This window comes from Centropristis striata, chromosome 6 (assembly GCF_030273125.1).
Source record: "Centropristis striata isolate RG_2023a ecotype Rhode Island chromosome 6, C.striata_1.0, whole genome shotgun sequence".
Classification (NCBI taxonomy): domain Eukaryota; kingdom Metazoa; phylum Chordata; class Actinopteri; order Perciformes; family Serranidae; genus Centropristis; species Centropristis striata.
In genome coordinates this window covers 5180865-5198144 of record NC_081522.1, presented here as the reverse complement: position 1 = coordinate 5198144, position 17280 = coordinate 5180865, and the positions used below count along the sequence as shown (strand labels likewise).

The 17280-nt window shown below is 33.3% G+C and overlaps 1 protein-coding gene across 3 annotated transcripts in view; it reads right to left on the bottom strand.

Annotated features, from left to right (window-relative positions):
- Nucleotides 1–2606: 2606 nt before the first annotated feature.
- LOC131973325 (GRAM domain-containing protein 2A) overlaps nt 2607–17280 on the bottom strand; it is a 38608-nt gene continuing 23934 nt past the window's right edge. For 2 of the 3 annotated variants that reach the window (XM_059335294.1, XM_059335295.1), the window contains 8 exons: nt 16241–16344; nt 14277–14375; nt 12011–12082; nt 11861–11920; nt 8088–8247; nt 7908–8001; nt 4703–4804; nt 2607–3180 (listed from right to left, as the gene is read on the bottom strand). In XM_059335294.1, coding sequence (XP_059191277.1) covers nt 3132–3180; nt 4703–4804; nt 7908–8001; nt 8088–8247; nt 11861–11920; nt 12011–12082; nt 14277–14375; nt 16241–16344 — 740 coding nt within the window. In that variant the 3' untranslated portion in view covers nt 2607–3131. The remainder of the gene's footprint in view (nt 3181–4702; nt 4805–7907; nt 8002–8087; nt 8248–11860; nt 11921–12010; nt 12083–14276; nt 14376–16240; nt 16345–17280) is intronic. The other variant, XM_059335296.1, reaches the window with a different exon arrangement.

Below are 17280 nucleotides of genomic sequence, written 5' to 3'. Positions count from 1 at the left end.
GAATGCTCATTTGCATTTACACAGACAAATAATTTAAAAATCGCCAAAAATGTCCCTAATGATGCACAAGGGTTAAAACAAAACCATCTAAAAGGTGCAGATGGATTCAGGTTCACATTTCAGGGAAGTGATACATTTACTCTATTTCAGTAACATTCAAACGGCTTTTCACGTAAAATGTTATTAAAACGATTCCAGAGGCTACATTACAAGTTTAAGGCAGCAATTAGACTCAACTTAAAACGTTTGTTGATTTTGATCATTTTGTAAGTTTGTAAGGATGATATTCTGAGTTCTGGCACTTTGTAGATCTAAAAAAAATCTGTGACTTTTATTAATAATTATTTGTAAAAAAAAAAAAAAATCAGTCAGTTGTGATATGAATAAAAAGACAATAAGAAACACAAACCGATACAGAGCAGTGAAGCAGGCAGAGCTGCAGGTTCCACAAGTTTTAACTACAAACATTTGTATCTGAGAGTTTTCTTGACAGTAATTAATAACTTAATGATGCTGAGTTTTGTTCCAACCATCAGCTGCAAATATGCTGTTGAATTCAAAAGTAATTTAATTCAAACTGCAGATTGTACAATCTTTAGCTGCAGCTCACCGTTACACATTAAAGAAGCTTTGTGATTTGACATTTGTAAAATGCACTTTGGGAGTCATAGTTAAAATCTCTCCTTCAGTTTTTTTTCAATGTTCACAGACTTTTTTTTTTTTATCAAAAAGAAATGATTTTCTAACATTAAATGTTAGAAAAACATTTCATTTTGATAAATCAAATCAACTTTATTTATATAGCCCTTTAAGACAGCGTTAGCTGATACAAAGTGCTGTACATGACAGGACAGACCAACAATAAAAACAATAAAACAAAGAACAAGCAAAAACAACTAAAACAAAGCGAGTCTCATGCTGGGTAAAAACAAAAAAACAGTAAATAAAAGTGGGTTTTAAAATTAATCTCAATTTTAAAATTAATCTTAATTTAAAAAAAACCCACAAAGAACAAATAAAAACAAAAAATAAAACAGCGCAAAGGCTCATGTTGAGTTAAAAGCCAGTGAATGAAAATGGGTTTTAAGATTCCTTTTAAAAGCGGACAGTGAGGAGGCCTGCCTGATGTGCAAAGGTAAATTAATAATAATAAGATAAATTTTATATTTTGTACTGATGATTCAACCAGAAGAGTTGCATGTCACTAACTGCTGCAGTAGCTGCTCATGTCTGAACTTATTCTGGTTTTAACCAAAGTGTTTTCTAAGTTAAATGTTAGGCATCACTATCTCTATAAATATTTCCATGTCAGGCAAATCACAGCCAAAGTCTTTTAGTCCTCAGTAGGTTTCCTCGCTTCATGTCTCTGATGGACACGAAACTGTCTTGAATAAGTGCAAAAGATTAACCCTCTATGGTACGGTGTTGCCCTCAGGCAACATACCCATTTTTGGCCTGTCAAATTTCTACAATGCATGTTTTTGAGTGATGCGATACTTTAAAAAAGAGAGAAGAGTATAGGGAACCAATAGCAATGATTTAATTTGTCACATGATCTCCCGGAAGCCATATTGAAACACTATTTTGCAGACTTTTTCAAAGGAAACAGCTTTGCCATTTTGCGCCACAAAAAATCACTCAAAACGTCATTTCCTGGCTCTTTTCCATCTGGAAAAAAAAATCCTACTTTTAGGTGAGTAAACCTTCATTTTTGATAGTTTCATACACTTAGACTGTTCAAGACATTCATTTCAATGGGTCGCATTCAGACAAGAAAACGGTTAAAAAAGTTCCTTTTATAATGTTTTTAAATTTAAAATGTTTTGTATTGTACCATGTTGAAGCTACTGAATCTTTTACACATGTTTATTAAATAAGTTATGTTAAAATTAATTTTAAAAAACTTTCTTTTTCACTTGTGCATGTTATGGTAGAATGTTGCCTATGGGCAACAAACCCCAAAAACTTAAAAAAAGAAAAAAAAAATCTTCAGATTATGTTAATTTAGTCTATTTTAAGAAAAAATAAAGACACTGCAAACATTTTGGTTTCCTAACTGGCATCATAATGCGTACCATAGAGGGTTAACTGTGTTAGAAAATATCTGGTTCTTTAAAAAAAAGTCAAAGTTAAAAGAAGCCTTTAAAAAAAAAAACTGAAGGAAAAAGAAGTTAACTATGATTCCCAACTTTCATCAAAACATCCAATCACAAAGCTTTAATTTCTCTTTTGTGTACCTCTAACTGATAGGTGAATCTTAAATTAAGTGTTATTTAATACTTTTTTTCAACCAACATATGCACACCAGTTGTTAGATTTCCAATCATAACATTTCAAACCTGAAAAAACAACTATGTTAATACACTGATGGGAATAGTGACACATTTTGACACTCGGAAACATCGTAAAAAGAGTGCTGTGGTTGTGAAGAAGGAAAACTCAAATACAAATTAATGTTTGCAGAGATTTGAATTTTTAAAAAATCTATCAAAACATTATGCAAGCCTTCAAAACTTGGTTTAAATCTTGCAAAAACCTCTTTTAAATTAGATTTCAAGGTTTAGAAAAGTGAGTTTTAACCTTTAAACTCGTTTTTTTTGTCAAAGTTTGACAAAGTATGGCATTATATTCAGTTTATAAAAATTCATCAGGAACCAGCAGCTCCTCTGACTCTAACTACGGTTTCATCACATCCAACAGTGTCTGAATAAAAACATGTTTAACATGAACTACTGACACAGACCTCACAGTCAGTGTGTGTTAGTAGATGTGGATCCATAAAGTCTATGTACACACACACACACACACACACACACACACACACACACACACAGACACACTCCGTTTTCAGTCTTCACATTAAAAATCTACATCTGTTATGTTACAGCATGTCGTTGCTCCTCCGGCCTCCTGATCTCTTCACATCTGCTCCAGCGCCTCATCCTTACAGGTCAAAGGTCAGTCTACTGTGTGACTACTGTGACGTCTCTATGGTAACCAGGTCACGGCGGGGTCAGAGTTCAGCTGCTGACGGTTGCTGCTACAGTCACCGGTCTCCGCCTACCGCCGCCTCCTGGAGGGAAGTCTATGTAAGTGCAGATTTCTTCTTTACTCCCTGATTGGCTTCAGTGTCAGGTTCCTGTCCTCTGATTGGCCAGCCAGCAGGGCACCTCACCACACCTGGAGAAAAGGATCAACATATCACGCATCCGCAAAAAACCTGCTCAGTGTTTTTAGTCCAAAAATGCTAAGAACACCATAGAGTAGTATGATGGTGATTGTAACAGTATAGTATATAGTACATATAGTATACAAATTATTTTTGCTAAAAAAAAGTAAAAATGTTCCATTCCATAAAAATATCATATAAAATGTCAGAAAAGAAATCATAATACAGCAAAGCACCAGAATAAGAAATATTTGAACTTTGTATAAAATAAGTTTGTAGGGAAAAAAAATCAACAGAATCCACGCCGGCCATTGCTTGCTGAGGTTGTGATAAGATATGAAGAGCAGAGAAAGATTCTAGCATCCATATTATGGGATTAAAGTGTATGTTTTCTTTAAGTAATTGCCAGAAATCCATCATTTATCGTGGAAAGAATATGTAAAAACAGGCATTTTGGTCTGAATTTGAACTTTCTGGTGGTCCTTGAACAGATCATAGGTTCCAAAACTTTCTGTTAGAAAAAGTATCCAAAACAAAGCTTCAACTTGTGATATTTCTGTCAAAAATAATTGTTTCAGTAGAGGTTGTAAAAAATGTTCTACCCAATATTCATGACACTAGTGGGCACTTAAAAAAAGTTTTATATATATTAATTTCATTTTAGTCAAAAAAAATAAACGGAATTCAACTAGCATTTAAAAAAAAATGTTTTTTAATGATGTATGTCATTATAACTGTGTTATTCTACACAAAAGATGTTTTTCAGTTGTTTAAACTTCTTTCTATCTATCCATCCATCCATCCATTTTTATTTTAGTAAATAAATGCAGAGAAAGTTGAATTGTTGCTGCTGGGTCAAAACAGCAGAAGGCAACATTTCAGCAACAAGGCAATTCAAAGTAATCACACAAGACATCAAAAGCCTTAAAACCTTAAACTTTAAAAATCAAAGAGAGAAAGGAAAACAGAAACAGCTAAAACAGAAGCTTAAATAAAACAAAAGGTATATAAAATAATTTGAGTAAAAGTTACAGACTTGCAGCAACAATGCAGAGTTATAAAGTTTAAAAAAATATTAAATAAATAAATAATAATAATAATAATAATAATAATAATAATAATAAATTATTTGGTAAAAGGCAGCTGTAAACAGGTGAGTCTTAAACCTTGATTTAAAATATGAGTTTTAGTTTTCTGGGAGCATATAAACTGAACAAAAACATATAAACATACTATCTATCTATCTATCTATCTATCTATCTATCTATCTATCTATCTATCTATCTATCTATCTATCTATCTATCTATCTATCTATCTATCTATCTATCTATCTATCTATCTATCTATCTATCTATCTATCTATCTATCTATCTATCTATCTATCTATCTATCTATCTATCTATCTATCTATCTATCTATCTATCTATCTATCTATCTATCTATCTATCTATCTATCTATCTATCTATCTATCTATCTATCTATCTATCTATCTATCTATCTATCTATCTATCTATCTATCTATCTTGTGTACCTCTCTCTGAGCGTGGGCTGGCTGCTCAGGAAGCTCAGCTGCTGCTCCAGACGACAAACTCTGAAGGCCAGATAGCAGGACGACAGGACCAGCAGGAAGACGCTGAGAGACACAGACAGGTAGGGGGAAAATTAATCTGGAGTAAATATATATTACAGTAATAGCTGGAGTGGAGGACCAACATTTTTTTAATCACAATGTTTTGACAACATAGTGTATCTATGATTGTTTTTTTTTTTACAGGAGGGAGATGGAGCGTCTGTTGCTGTGTCAGCTGAAAAAGTTGAACCTGCCACAGAAACTGCTGGAGCACTTCTACACCAGCCTCATCACCAAGGCCACCTGTCTCTTTGAATTACATGAATATAAAGTCTGAACACCTGCTGTAACATTTTATATTAACGCACATCTCTTGGACTATCATCTCTGTATGTAATAATGTTCTCTATACATTATACTGAGAATGTTTTCAGGTTCCTGCACAGAGCTCTACAGCTCTTCATTTCAAACAGATTCATTTTTTTGTTTGTATTTTTATTTTATTTTTATTTTACTTGCTTTTACCTTTTATTTTGGTGACTATGTTTGCTGTTACACCAAACAACAAAACACATTTCTTCTATGTGGAAATGTTCCTAAATAAATAAATAAACCTCTTTCTTATTCTGGTGCTTTGGTGTATTATGATTTCGTTTCTGACATTTTATATGATATTTTTTATGGTATGGAACACTTTTACTTTTTTTTTTTTTAGGATATTTGTATGGCATACTAAATGAAGCAAAAATAATTTGTATACTATATATACTATATACTATACTGTTACAATCACCATCATACTACTCTATGGTGTTCTTAGCATTTTTGTACACATAAAAACACTGAGCATTTTGTGATTTTTTTCGACATGTCCAAACATTGAAAAAACAACAACAACAACAAAACGCCATACTACTGCATGGTGAAAAATTTCAGAAAAATAAATCCTAAAATGACTTTTTTATTATAGCCTGTGATGCATGTTATGAATATTGCGTCAATTTTTAAAATGCCTAACAATTCCCAAATTGGACCAATTAAAGTCAAATTGAAAATTAGTTCATGCATTATCCTTAACCACTTGTCCACACTTGGAGCCGATCCCAGCCGGCATTGGTTGAGAGGCGGGTACACCCTGGACAGGTTGCGAGACTATCTCTCATTCACTCCTACGGGCAATTTAGAGTCACCAATTAAACCTAAACTAAGTGCGAGTTTTTGGATTGTGGGAGGAAGCCGAAGAACCCAGTGAGAACCAAGGTTATTATAGTTAACGAAAGCTAACGAAATAATGAAAACTAGAATTGAAAAAACATTTTTGCTAACTGAAATAAAAATAAAAACTGAGATGATAAACCAAAGGAAATAAAGGCAAACTTTATTATGACCTCTTTGAATCTGGCACCCAACACATAGGCCATTACAAAAAATCTAAAACTAACACTAAAACTAATAAAAACTAAACTAAAACTAAGCATTTTCAAAAACTAAAAACTAAACTAAAACTAGAAAACTCACTCTAAAAACTAACTAAAACTAACTGAATTTGAAAACAAAAATTCACAACGATATTAAAACTAAAACTAATGAAAAATCCAAAACTATTATAACCTTGGTGAGAACCCACGCTGACACGGGGAGAACATGACTCCACACAGAAGAGCCGCAGGCCGGAATCAAACTGGCGACCCTCTTGCTAAAATGGGTCAATTATAGTCTGTTGATACATATCAGGGCATATTATGGCCAGAAATGTCAGAAAAACACTGTATTATGGGACGTCCAAAAATGAACACCCTCAAAAAAAGTCATACTAAAGCATGACAAAAAAAATCAGGAAAAGGTCTTACAATTTTAAAAACCCCAACCCTGAAATGCTTTAAATTGTCTCTCAATAAACTGACAGAAAAACACCATATTATTGGATGTCTAAAAATGTTGGAAATACTTGCAAGACTTTTTTATTTCACACTTAAGGGTTGACAATTTTTAGGACATACTATACTATGACTTTTTAAAATAATAATTATTACGGCAGTAGATATTATGACATTTTTAACTAACTATGACTTTTTTTTTTTTAAATATATTTTAATGACATTTTTCAAGACATTAAGGGATTTTTTTCATGAAGGACTATGCCAAGTTTTTGTACCAGCACATGATTGAGGTCTGAATAGGAGATTTGAGAAACTATACTTATATATATAGCATATGGTCATGTGAAAGATACTTAACCAGCAGGTGGCAGCACAGACAACAATAACACGAACAATGATTAGTAATTTTACATAAATACTACAGTTAATGGCACAAACACTGCTGTTACATGTACATTCTGGGTGTTTTGTAGTCTTTTGGGGCTTTTTTCTAAATCTTTAACTGTTTTTAGTTACATCATGAATGATTTTTTGATAAAAAATGTATGTCTTTTGTGTGGTATTTTATGTGGCCTCTTAATATTCTGCATATTTTAGTTATTGACCTATATGCAGACTTTAGGAAAACCTATCACACAAAGAAACACTTTAGATAACTCTGTAGTTTCATCAACTCTTCAGGTGCTCCCTGAATTATTTTGATAATATCATATAATAATTTCTTTGATTCTTTCTGAGTGTGATTTTTACAACATGGTCTCACAGGAATCCGTGAAATAGCCACGGATTCGCTTAACTCAAAATCCGTGGAATAGCCACGGATTCGCTTAACTCAAAATCCGTGGAATAGCCATGGAATCACTCAAATTTCCGTGAAACTGACACGGATTTCGCTACAATGCAAGTTAATGACAGTCATATCCCGTGGCTATTCCAACATACAAAGTGATTATGTACATTCACTGAGTGAATACTTAGAAAATAAAACATATATTTCTCGCTGGAAATGTGATCAAAATCCATTTTTATGCAGAAACTAAGTCAAAATATTGATTTTTTCACTAAAAATTAGAGAACTGTCCGCCATGTTTTTTGTTCTGACCGCCGGGACCTTGAAAGTCACGTGACTTGGAACAAACCAATAGGAAAAAATATCCATGGTCATTAACTTGCATTGTAGCAAAATCCGTGTCAGTTTCACGGAAATTTGACTGATTCCGTGGCTATTTCACGGATTCCTGTGAGACCAGGTTGGATTTCTATGTATTGTGCTCTGTGTTACTCACAGCAGGATGAAGAGTTTCAGCAGCTGGTACTCTGTGTGTCCCAGTTCAGGTACTGGTTCTGTCAGCAGGATCTTCTCTGTTTCCAAACTGCTGTCTGTACACAAACACAAGGACTCCATGTGATCTCTTATGTTAACTACAGCAGCGTCTCACTGATGATTGACAGGTGGACTGGCCTACCTGTGAGGGTGTGGGTGCTGAAGGGCGTGTCCGTGGCGAGGCTAGGTGTGGACGTCCCCAGCAGGTCTGGGAGCGAGGAGGAGACGGCGGGCAGCGAGGGCTTCCTCCTCCACTTTAACACCTCCGGGAACTCGTCCTGACAGAGACACAGAGATGACGGCTGCTTCTTTTTATGAATTTGAATTTTTATTAGAATTTGAAAGACTTGGTACACAAAATATATATACAGTATACACTACTGGTCAAAAGTTTTAGAACACACCAACTTTTCCAGAATTTAATTGAAAATGATGCAGTTTAATGTCTCAGTGTACTCTGAAATGAATGCACATTTGCAACATTTAAAATTCTTTATTGAGCATGATAGTGTTTTGAAAATAAAAAAAAGATTCAAAATCACATTTTATGTTGAACTAAAGGACTACAAAAAGACACAAAGTGACAAAAAAAAGACACAAAATGACAAAATAGACGCCAAAATATACAAAATGACTTACAAAGACATGAAAAGAATTCAAAAATGGACAAAATAGCCCAAGACTCCATAGAGTTAAGTTGTTAACTAATTTCTTGTTCCCTGAAAAAGGCCTACTTGCATAATTCTGAAATGTACATTTTCTTTCAGTTTTGGTTAAGCTTACCTTTTTTTATTTACCTCTGGCAGTTCACCACTTACCTTTGTACCCTTTCAAGCTGTTCATTTGACTTGAACTGCTTGAATTTCAATAAAAAATAGAAAAATTGGGGTGTTCTAAAACTTTTGACCGGTAGTGTATATGTATACACATATAAAAATCACATTCATCATTTCATGGAAAGAGTTAAAAAAAATATACTTGATTCCAACTTTTTTCCAGTTTCTAGTGTATCAAATAATATGGAACATTTTTTATAATAAAGAGTCAGACTCCAGTACATAAAGCAAATTAAAAACAAATAGACATGCAGACGGGAAAAACAGTTGGAAAAAATGCCACACATGTATCCACAATGTCTGAGAGGAAACTGATATATATTTAGGCCTATTCTTTATTCTAATGTAAGGACAGAAATGATCCCAGGGAGATATTTACTTATTCTAGTAAATATAATTCTTAAGATGCTGTTTACAACATTCCTGAACTTATTATTTAAATTCTAATGCCTTTGTTTACCTTGCAGTGTCGTAAAATAACTCAATAATAACAGAAAATGCACACTTTGGTATGTTTGGTATGTGGGTCCGGTCACCTATACAGCATAACTTCAGACTTAAAGAGATTTCAGAACAAAACCAACAACCTTAACCCATAAGAACCCAGACCCAGTTATCCTTAAAGAAAAGTTATGGGGGATATACCACCATTTCTGATGTGTTTTCAAAAACACTATCCCTGAATGTCAAAGATCTGTGATGTGACATAAACATTACATTGGGCGCTTATAATATTTATGTTTATAATATTTCGTATTTTAAAATAAAAAAAAAACTAGACACAAATTTGCCTTTTTCTCTGCATCTCCACAACATCTATCAAAATTGTGATATTATTACTTCTGTTTAACAACAAATTATTTTTTAGATTTGTTTTTAAGTAGCATAATAATAATAATAATAATAACAATAATAATAATAAATCGATAATAAATAAATACAAATAACCATGTGTCTTTTTGTTTATCAAAATTGTGACTTTAATTTGTTCAGGAAATATGGTCAAAACAAGTTAAATGAAATACAGGACACCCTATTAACGGATTAGAATTGTTAAATGGGTTTAAACTTCGCCTAGTAACAAAAAATAGAAGATTTACCGTGTGTGTCACCATGGGTTCTTATGGGTTAAATGTCTAATACCTGGATCCAAAGGGTGTAGGAAAGTTCCTACTGCAGTATTAAATACACAAATAAGTGTTCAACAACTTCATTCTGAAGATTTGTTGATGTGTGGTCATATTATGTAGTATATTATATTGTGTAAGCTCTCTCTGCTCTAAATAAACTTTAAATGAGCTGAACTGCAGTTTCCATTTTGATGTCCAGTGTTTGGAGGTCTGACAATGTAATATGATGTCAATGATAATAAAAAATATTGAAAAACACCAGACTGATGTTTTAAACTGGGTGAGAACAGAAACATCATATTTTTTGTTATTGAGCCAAATAAGATTATACGCTTAGTATATTGTTGTATAAATGCTTCAGTTTAAATGAAATAAATCCCAAATTTTATTAATTTAAATTTACAGATATAAAGATGATATGAATGATATTGGATTGTATTTTGAGATTGGAATCGTAAATTTAGTTTTTTTAAATATTAAAAAGAGAATAAGATGAATAAATAAGATAAAATCAATAGACAAATGAAATGAAAATTGACAAATATAAGATAAATACTACTATACTTATTAAAAGAGACATAAATAAATAAATAAATAAACTTTCATTAAGAAAAAATATATTTGATACAAATGTCAATCATTTAATGTTCTTAGCAAATAATTGTAGACCTTCTCTTCCTACTAATTATTTGACTGGTTTAACAGTGAAACATGCATTAAATATCATTCTATATGTTGTTAAAAAGTCTTAAATTTAATGTGGTAAACTACAGAAACCCTGAACATGCTGGCTGCTTCCTGATGCTTTAAACTGGGTGAGAACAGAAACATCCAACTCCAGCTTGAAAACTCGGTCAGGTGTCGCAACTCAAATTTACAGTATTTCAGGCAGAACCTGAAAGCAGCGCAGAGAAATCCTCTTATCCAGGGAGCATGAAGGGGCCACGGAGGGTCACCACAGGACCAAAACAACAGCTTTTGGTATTCAGCTAACCCTGTTCTCACTGACTGGTGACTCATATCTAATGGAACAGCTTTCGTCATCACACTGAGGACTTATTTATGGGTTTTTAATCTCTCACATCATTTTCTCCTTGTTTCTGTATGAGACTGTTTGTATCTGACAATTAAGGGCTGGAGTTTAAAATGTGTCTGCAAAGTTTTCAAGAAAAGACTCCAGCAAATAAGTATTTTAACTATAATTTAAAAGGTTGATGATTTTTTAATTGATAATTTTGTTGCTAAGATGTCAGAAAATAATAAAAAGATTAGTTACACTTGTATTATAATCTCTTTAAATTGCTTGTTTTGTCTGATAAACAGTCCAAAACCTAAAGAAGTTCAGTTTACAACATGTATGACAAAGAAGCTTAAACATCATATTTTCAAAATTAAAATTATTTATAAATTAACAAAACAAATGCAGTCATTTTTTTGGTGAATTTTCAACTAATTGTTGTCTCGAAAAGTTGGCATCGAAATTTCTTTCTGATTTGAAGGTCTTGTACAGTTTCTTGACAATACTTACCTTTACCTTTTCTTTTATTTGATTACAAAAAAGAGTTTTTTGTCAAAGTGAACAAGGTATGAAATAAAACTATTGTACTGATATTGGGCTAAAGTATCTAAAACTTTAAATAAGACTCAGCCCTGCTGGAGATAAATAAAACTCTCTATGTGTGTCATGTTATTGTCTGGCTGCAGTGACCTCTGACCCCTAAATTCTCCAGCTTCAACAGACCATGGTGCTGTGAATTTTCCTAATAATTTGAGTCTTTTCCCATGTAAAAGCATTTCACAATTCCAGCTTCACAAATGTAAAGATTTGCTGTTTTTTCAGTCGCAATTTCTTCTCATACAACATGAAAACATGCAGCTCTTTAATAAACATGATCTGATGTATTTGGTTGACAGAAACTGTCCATAAATGCAGTTAAATGAGACGTTACCATGGAGAGAGAGCTGGGCTCCTCCAGGTACTGCTTCAGACTCAGACTCTTCCCGTTCACCTACAAACAGAGAAACAGGCAGAATGAAACTGGATCATATCCTGTTACATAAACGGGAAATATTGACTTCTGTTTGTCTGAAGCACAAACCTGCAGGTGAGTGCAGATCCTCCTGAGGACATCGTAGACGCTGTCTCTGGACAGCAGGGACACAAACACGTACTGCAGGAAAACACAAAGGCATGAATTCATTAATTTCAGCCTTACCAAAATGTGCATTAACAAAATGTAAAGTAAAAAAATGTCTCTAGTGAGGGAAAGGATTATCACAGCAGCAGTTAAAAACTAGAAAATTTCCTCTGGGGAAATTCTGAAAGGGCCATGGGGGGCTACTGCCGGTGTGTGTACACTATGATGAGATTCTTCAGAGATTTCAAACTATGCCCTTTAACCTCAAAATCTTCCTGCGTTTTTAATATGGGACCCAATGAGACTGTTGGTGGTGTTGGTGGCGCATCTTTGCGTCATACGCCCAAACTATAACTCTGACAGCTTTACCAGAGGATTGTGAGTGAGAAGACAAATTTTCCTACGTTTCTATGTATAAATTATTTCTGTAGAGTGGAATTTGCGGCCTGGAGCGCAGTTTTCAAATTTATTTTTTGACAATTTTTTCTCTCCCTCTACACTCTGGTGATGATGTCACACACTGTGACATGAACATTCCGTGCAATACACACCCATTATAATCTCAGAATTTCTCCAAAAATGATCATGGTCATTGAACAGGGATTGATAAAAAACTATATGACCTATCGAAACGTGGATTAATACACCGATACACAAGACTTGTGTCTACTGTTTAAAGTTTAAATGGAGTCTCTAGATGAAATTATGCCGGAGAAGTAGACGTTTAAAAATCTCCAATTATTGTTCTTTTTCACTCATTTTTTGTTGGCCGTCCCATTCACTTCAATGCAAAATTTTGGACAAAAAAATTCGTATTCTGTAGAGAAAAGTAATAGCACACCGATCCCGATCAAACCGCACGTTTTGATATATAATTTGTCCTGCAACTCTTCAAGTTGTAGGACTAGTAGCGGGACGAAATTGCGTCCAGAAGAGGAAGAAGAAAAAATCCACAGTATAACAGTAGTGGTCCCTACAGCTATTGCTGTATGGGACCAGTGCTCGGTGCGTTTGCCCTGAGGCCCTAACTGCTAAATTCCTCGCTGCATTAACTGTGCTCATTAACATACCATGCACATGATGACATCATCATGTTGCCAAAGATTAGCAGAATAACATACAAACACATGCTTTACGTCAGTTAATGTCCATGCTAACAGGCAAACACTAGTTATCACATATCTCATTATATTATATTAATATATTTGATGCATAAAATCCCCTCAAACTACAGCTGATGAAATATGAGACTGGCAGAAGGGTGTTGTCCCTAAAAAGTCTTTAAAAAACATCTTATTCAGCCCATGGAAAATAATGTCTTTCATTAAAAAGGTGTCACATTTTTAGGGCTTTTAATTTTTTTTTTTCTTGCCTGTTGTACACAAAATATTAGTTATGACTTATTTTTTAAATCTTTTATAGAATAAAGTTCAATTCATTTATTTTATTGTTTGTTCTATTCAATTATTTTCATTGATCACATTGCTTGGAAATTGCCATGCATGTGAGTATGTATTTATATTGTAGTTGAAATATTTTTTGTTATTGAGCCAAATAAGATTATACACTTAGTATATTGTTGTATAAATGCTTCAGTTTAAATTAAATAAATCCCAAATTTTATTAATTTAAATTTACAGATATAAAGATGATATGAATGATATTGGATTGTATTTTGAGACTGGAATCGTAAATTTTTTTTTTTTTTTCAATATTAAAAAGAGGATAAAATGAATAAATAAGATAAAATCAATAGACAAATTAAATGAAAATTGCCAAAATAAAATAAATACTACTATAATTAATAAAAGAGAGAAAAAATAAATAAAAGAGACATAAATTAATAAATAAATCTAAGAAAAATAACATAACCCAGATAAGGCAGTCTAGGAACATTGATTTCATTAAGACTAAATATATTTGATACAAATGTCAATAATTTAATGTTCTTAGCAAATAATTGTAGACCTTCTCTTCCTACTAACTATTTGACTGGTTTAACAGTGAAACATGTATTAAATATCATTCTATATGTTGTTAAAAAGTCTTAAATTGAATGTGTTAAACTACAGAAAGCCTGAACATGCTGGCTGCTTCCTTTAAACTTTCTCAGAGCTCTTTTTGTCTTGTTACACACTGGAATAGAGAGAAACACTGAGCTGAGAGTGTCCGCAGGTTTCGGTTGTGTGTGATAATATCTCTGGTGTGTGCTCGTCCTGTCCGGTACCTTCTGTGCCGTATCCATGGTGATAGCGAGGCCGTTTGGCACCAGGCCGGCCGTCTTGTGTTTCTTCACCAGGCGGACTGAAACCACAGGTATACACACCTGCACATCCACACAAGAAATATAAGAAAATACAACATTTAGTGTGAAAGTCAGAGCAAACACTTCCTGTTGTCTCTGCTGCTGGACACATTCAGATTAATAATAGAAAATATACAGTACAGGCCAAAAGTTTGGACACACCTTCTCATTCAATGTGTTTCCTTTATTTTCATGACTATTTACATTGTAAATTCATCAAAACTGTTAATGAACACATGTGGAATTATGTACTTAACAAAAAAGTGTGAAATAACTGAAAACATGTCTTATATTCTAGTAAGCAAAGGGTGGTTACTTTGAGGAATCTAAAATACAAGACATGTTTTCAGTTATTTCACACTTTTTTGTTAAGTACATAATTCCATATGTGTTCATTCATGGTTTTGATGCCTTCAGTGAGAATCTACAATGTAAATAGTCATGAAAATTAAGAAAAACGCATTGAATGAGAAGGTGTGTGTCCAAACTTTTGGCCTGTACTGAAATCGCCAAGTAAATTATGGTGAATTATAAATCATGATGAAACTTTATTGTTGCTCAAAGTTCTTTTACTGTTGGGACTTTAAATACATTTTGATGCTAATCCAGTATTTCTACACTGTGGCAATACTACTTTTACTCAAATACTAAGGTCTGAATACTTCTTCCTGTTAAGTTGTACAATAAAAACAGTAAATAAATCACTGTCACATACTGAGGTTGGACCTTTGACCTGAACTCCAACAGAGTAGACTAATGTCTAGACCAAACACACACACACACACACACACACACACACACACACACACACACACACACACACACACACACACACACACAGGTTGACCTCAGTGGAGTCATATGGGGATCATATATGTTTGTGAAGTCTGTATTTATCTTTCGAAATGTTCCTATAGTGCTGAGGACAACATAACACAGTTTAAAGGACGAGAAAGACCCTGAAATCAATAATCTCTTTCACAAACTAGCTTTTTTTTTATGTCCAGTGGACAGAGAAAACAGAGAAAACAAGGCTCTTAAGAGAGTGCATCTGAATTGTAACATTTTTGTGAATGTACACAACAATTTGTTGTTCTTCTAACAAATGTGTAATCTTTCTATACAGTGGTGGAAAATGACTCTATTACAAGTAAAAGTCCTGCATTCAAAACTTCTCATTTTTGTCAGTTGGTTTTTGCAGTGTATGGGGAAAACATAGATCAAAGAATTTAAAGATTTAACAAGGTTTTTAAACGAGTGTTTCAAGTGTTTCAGTGTTTTAGTTCTCAACCTTTTTGAGTCGCGACCCCCAATCTAACATGCATGTTGTCCGCGAACCCCGCTCACTGAACACAATCTCACAGTTCAGATCATACAAACTCAGTTGATACGACATATTTTCTACAAATAATGAAGCACAAAATGACCCAAAAAAGAAACAAAATGACCATAAAAGACACAAATTGATCACAAAATGATAAAAAAAAGACACAAAATGACCAAAAAGGAAACAAAATGACCAAAAATGACACAAATAAACCACAAAATGATCAAAAAAAGACACAAAATGGCCAGAAAAGAAACAAAATGACCATAAAAGACACAAAATGACCATATAAGACATTAAATGACCAAAAAAAGACACAAAATATCTTAAAAAAGACACAAAATGACCCAAAAAGGAAACAAAATGACCAAAAAAGACATTAAATGACCAAAGGAATAAAACACATTAACACATGAACACTTTAACACAGTGGAGCCACAGCTGACTTCCAAAATGATTTGGCGACCCCCAAAAATCATCTCGCGACCCCAATTGGGGTTCCGACCCCAAGGTTGAGAATAGCTGCTTTAAGGGACAGGTGGTGGTTTGAGATGCTCACCTTGATGTCTTTACCAAACAGGTTTGCGTAGAAACACAGCCAGTTCCTGGAGATGTAGAGGCGTCCCTGCAGCAGGATGTCTCTCAACAACGCACACGAATAAACTACAGAAGAAGAGAGCAGGGAAACGGGTGCATCAGACAGGAAGACAGAGACAGGTAACTTGCATGCCACTGGAGACATGTTTAATAAACTACAATGTATACAGAATAGAGCTGCCTGCACAATACTAAAGTGTGACTACAGGACAAATATTATCTCTATGCACAAGGAACTCACTGCCTAAAAATATCAAACTCACCACTAACATAAAGCAATTCAAAATATTAATAAAACAGTATTTATCAAAATAAGAAAACATGGTATATTTATATGTATGTAGTATATTTCTATAGGTATATGATATGTGTTATTATAATGTATATGCTGTAGAACGAAGGTGTATATACAACATATGTATTATGTGTTAGTAGATTTTGTAATGATGTATACATATATGTAGAAATGTGTGTAATAGGGATTAATATGTGAATAATTTTTGTTTTGTTTTATTTTTTATTTTTATTATGTTTTGTGTTTTTAACTGTATATTTGATACTGTTGGATCCCAGGAAGAATTTGCTGCAGCTAATGGGGATCTAAATAATAAACTAATAAACTAATAAACTTTTACAGCATCTCTCAAATATCAAATATCTTTTTAATCAGAAACTGGAAATACATAATAAAAAGGTTTCTCTCAATGGAAAACATCACAGAGAATATTCAAGTTAGGACTAGAGCTTGAATGATATGGGACTTTTGAGAGTGACGCCGATACTGATTTTAGAGGGGAAATTAATCGATAACAGTTATAATGGTTGGTGGCTGATATAATAATTTTTAGAGCTGGAATGAAAATAAAACTTTTTAAGTGGATTGTGCACCAATTTTTCATCACTCTGAAAAAGTACCCAGTGGTACTTTCTCAAAAATAAAACTTTATTAAATAATATTCAATATTGTTATACATTACACAAACAGTGTATTACATTGTCAGC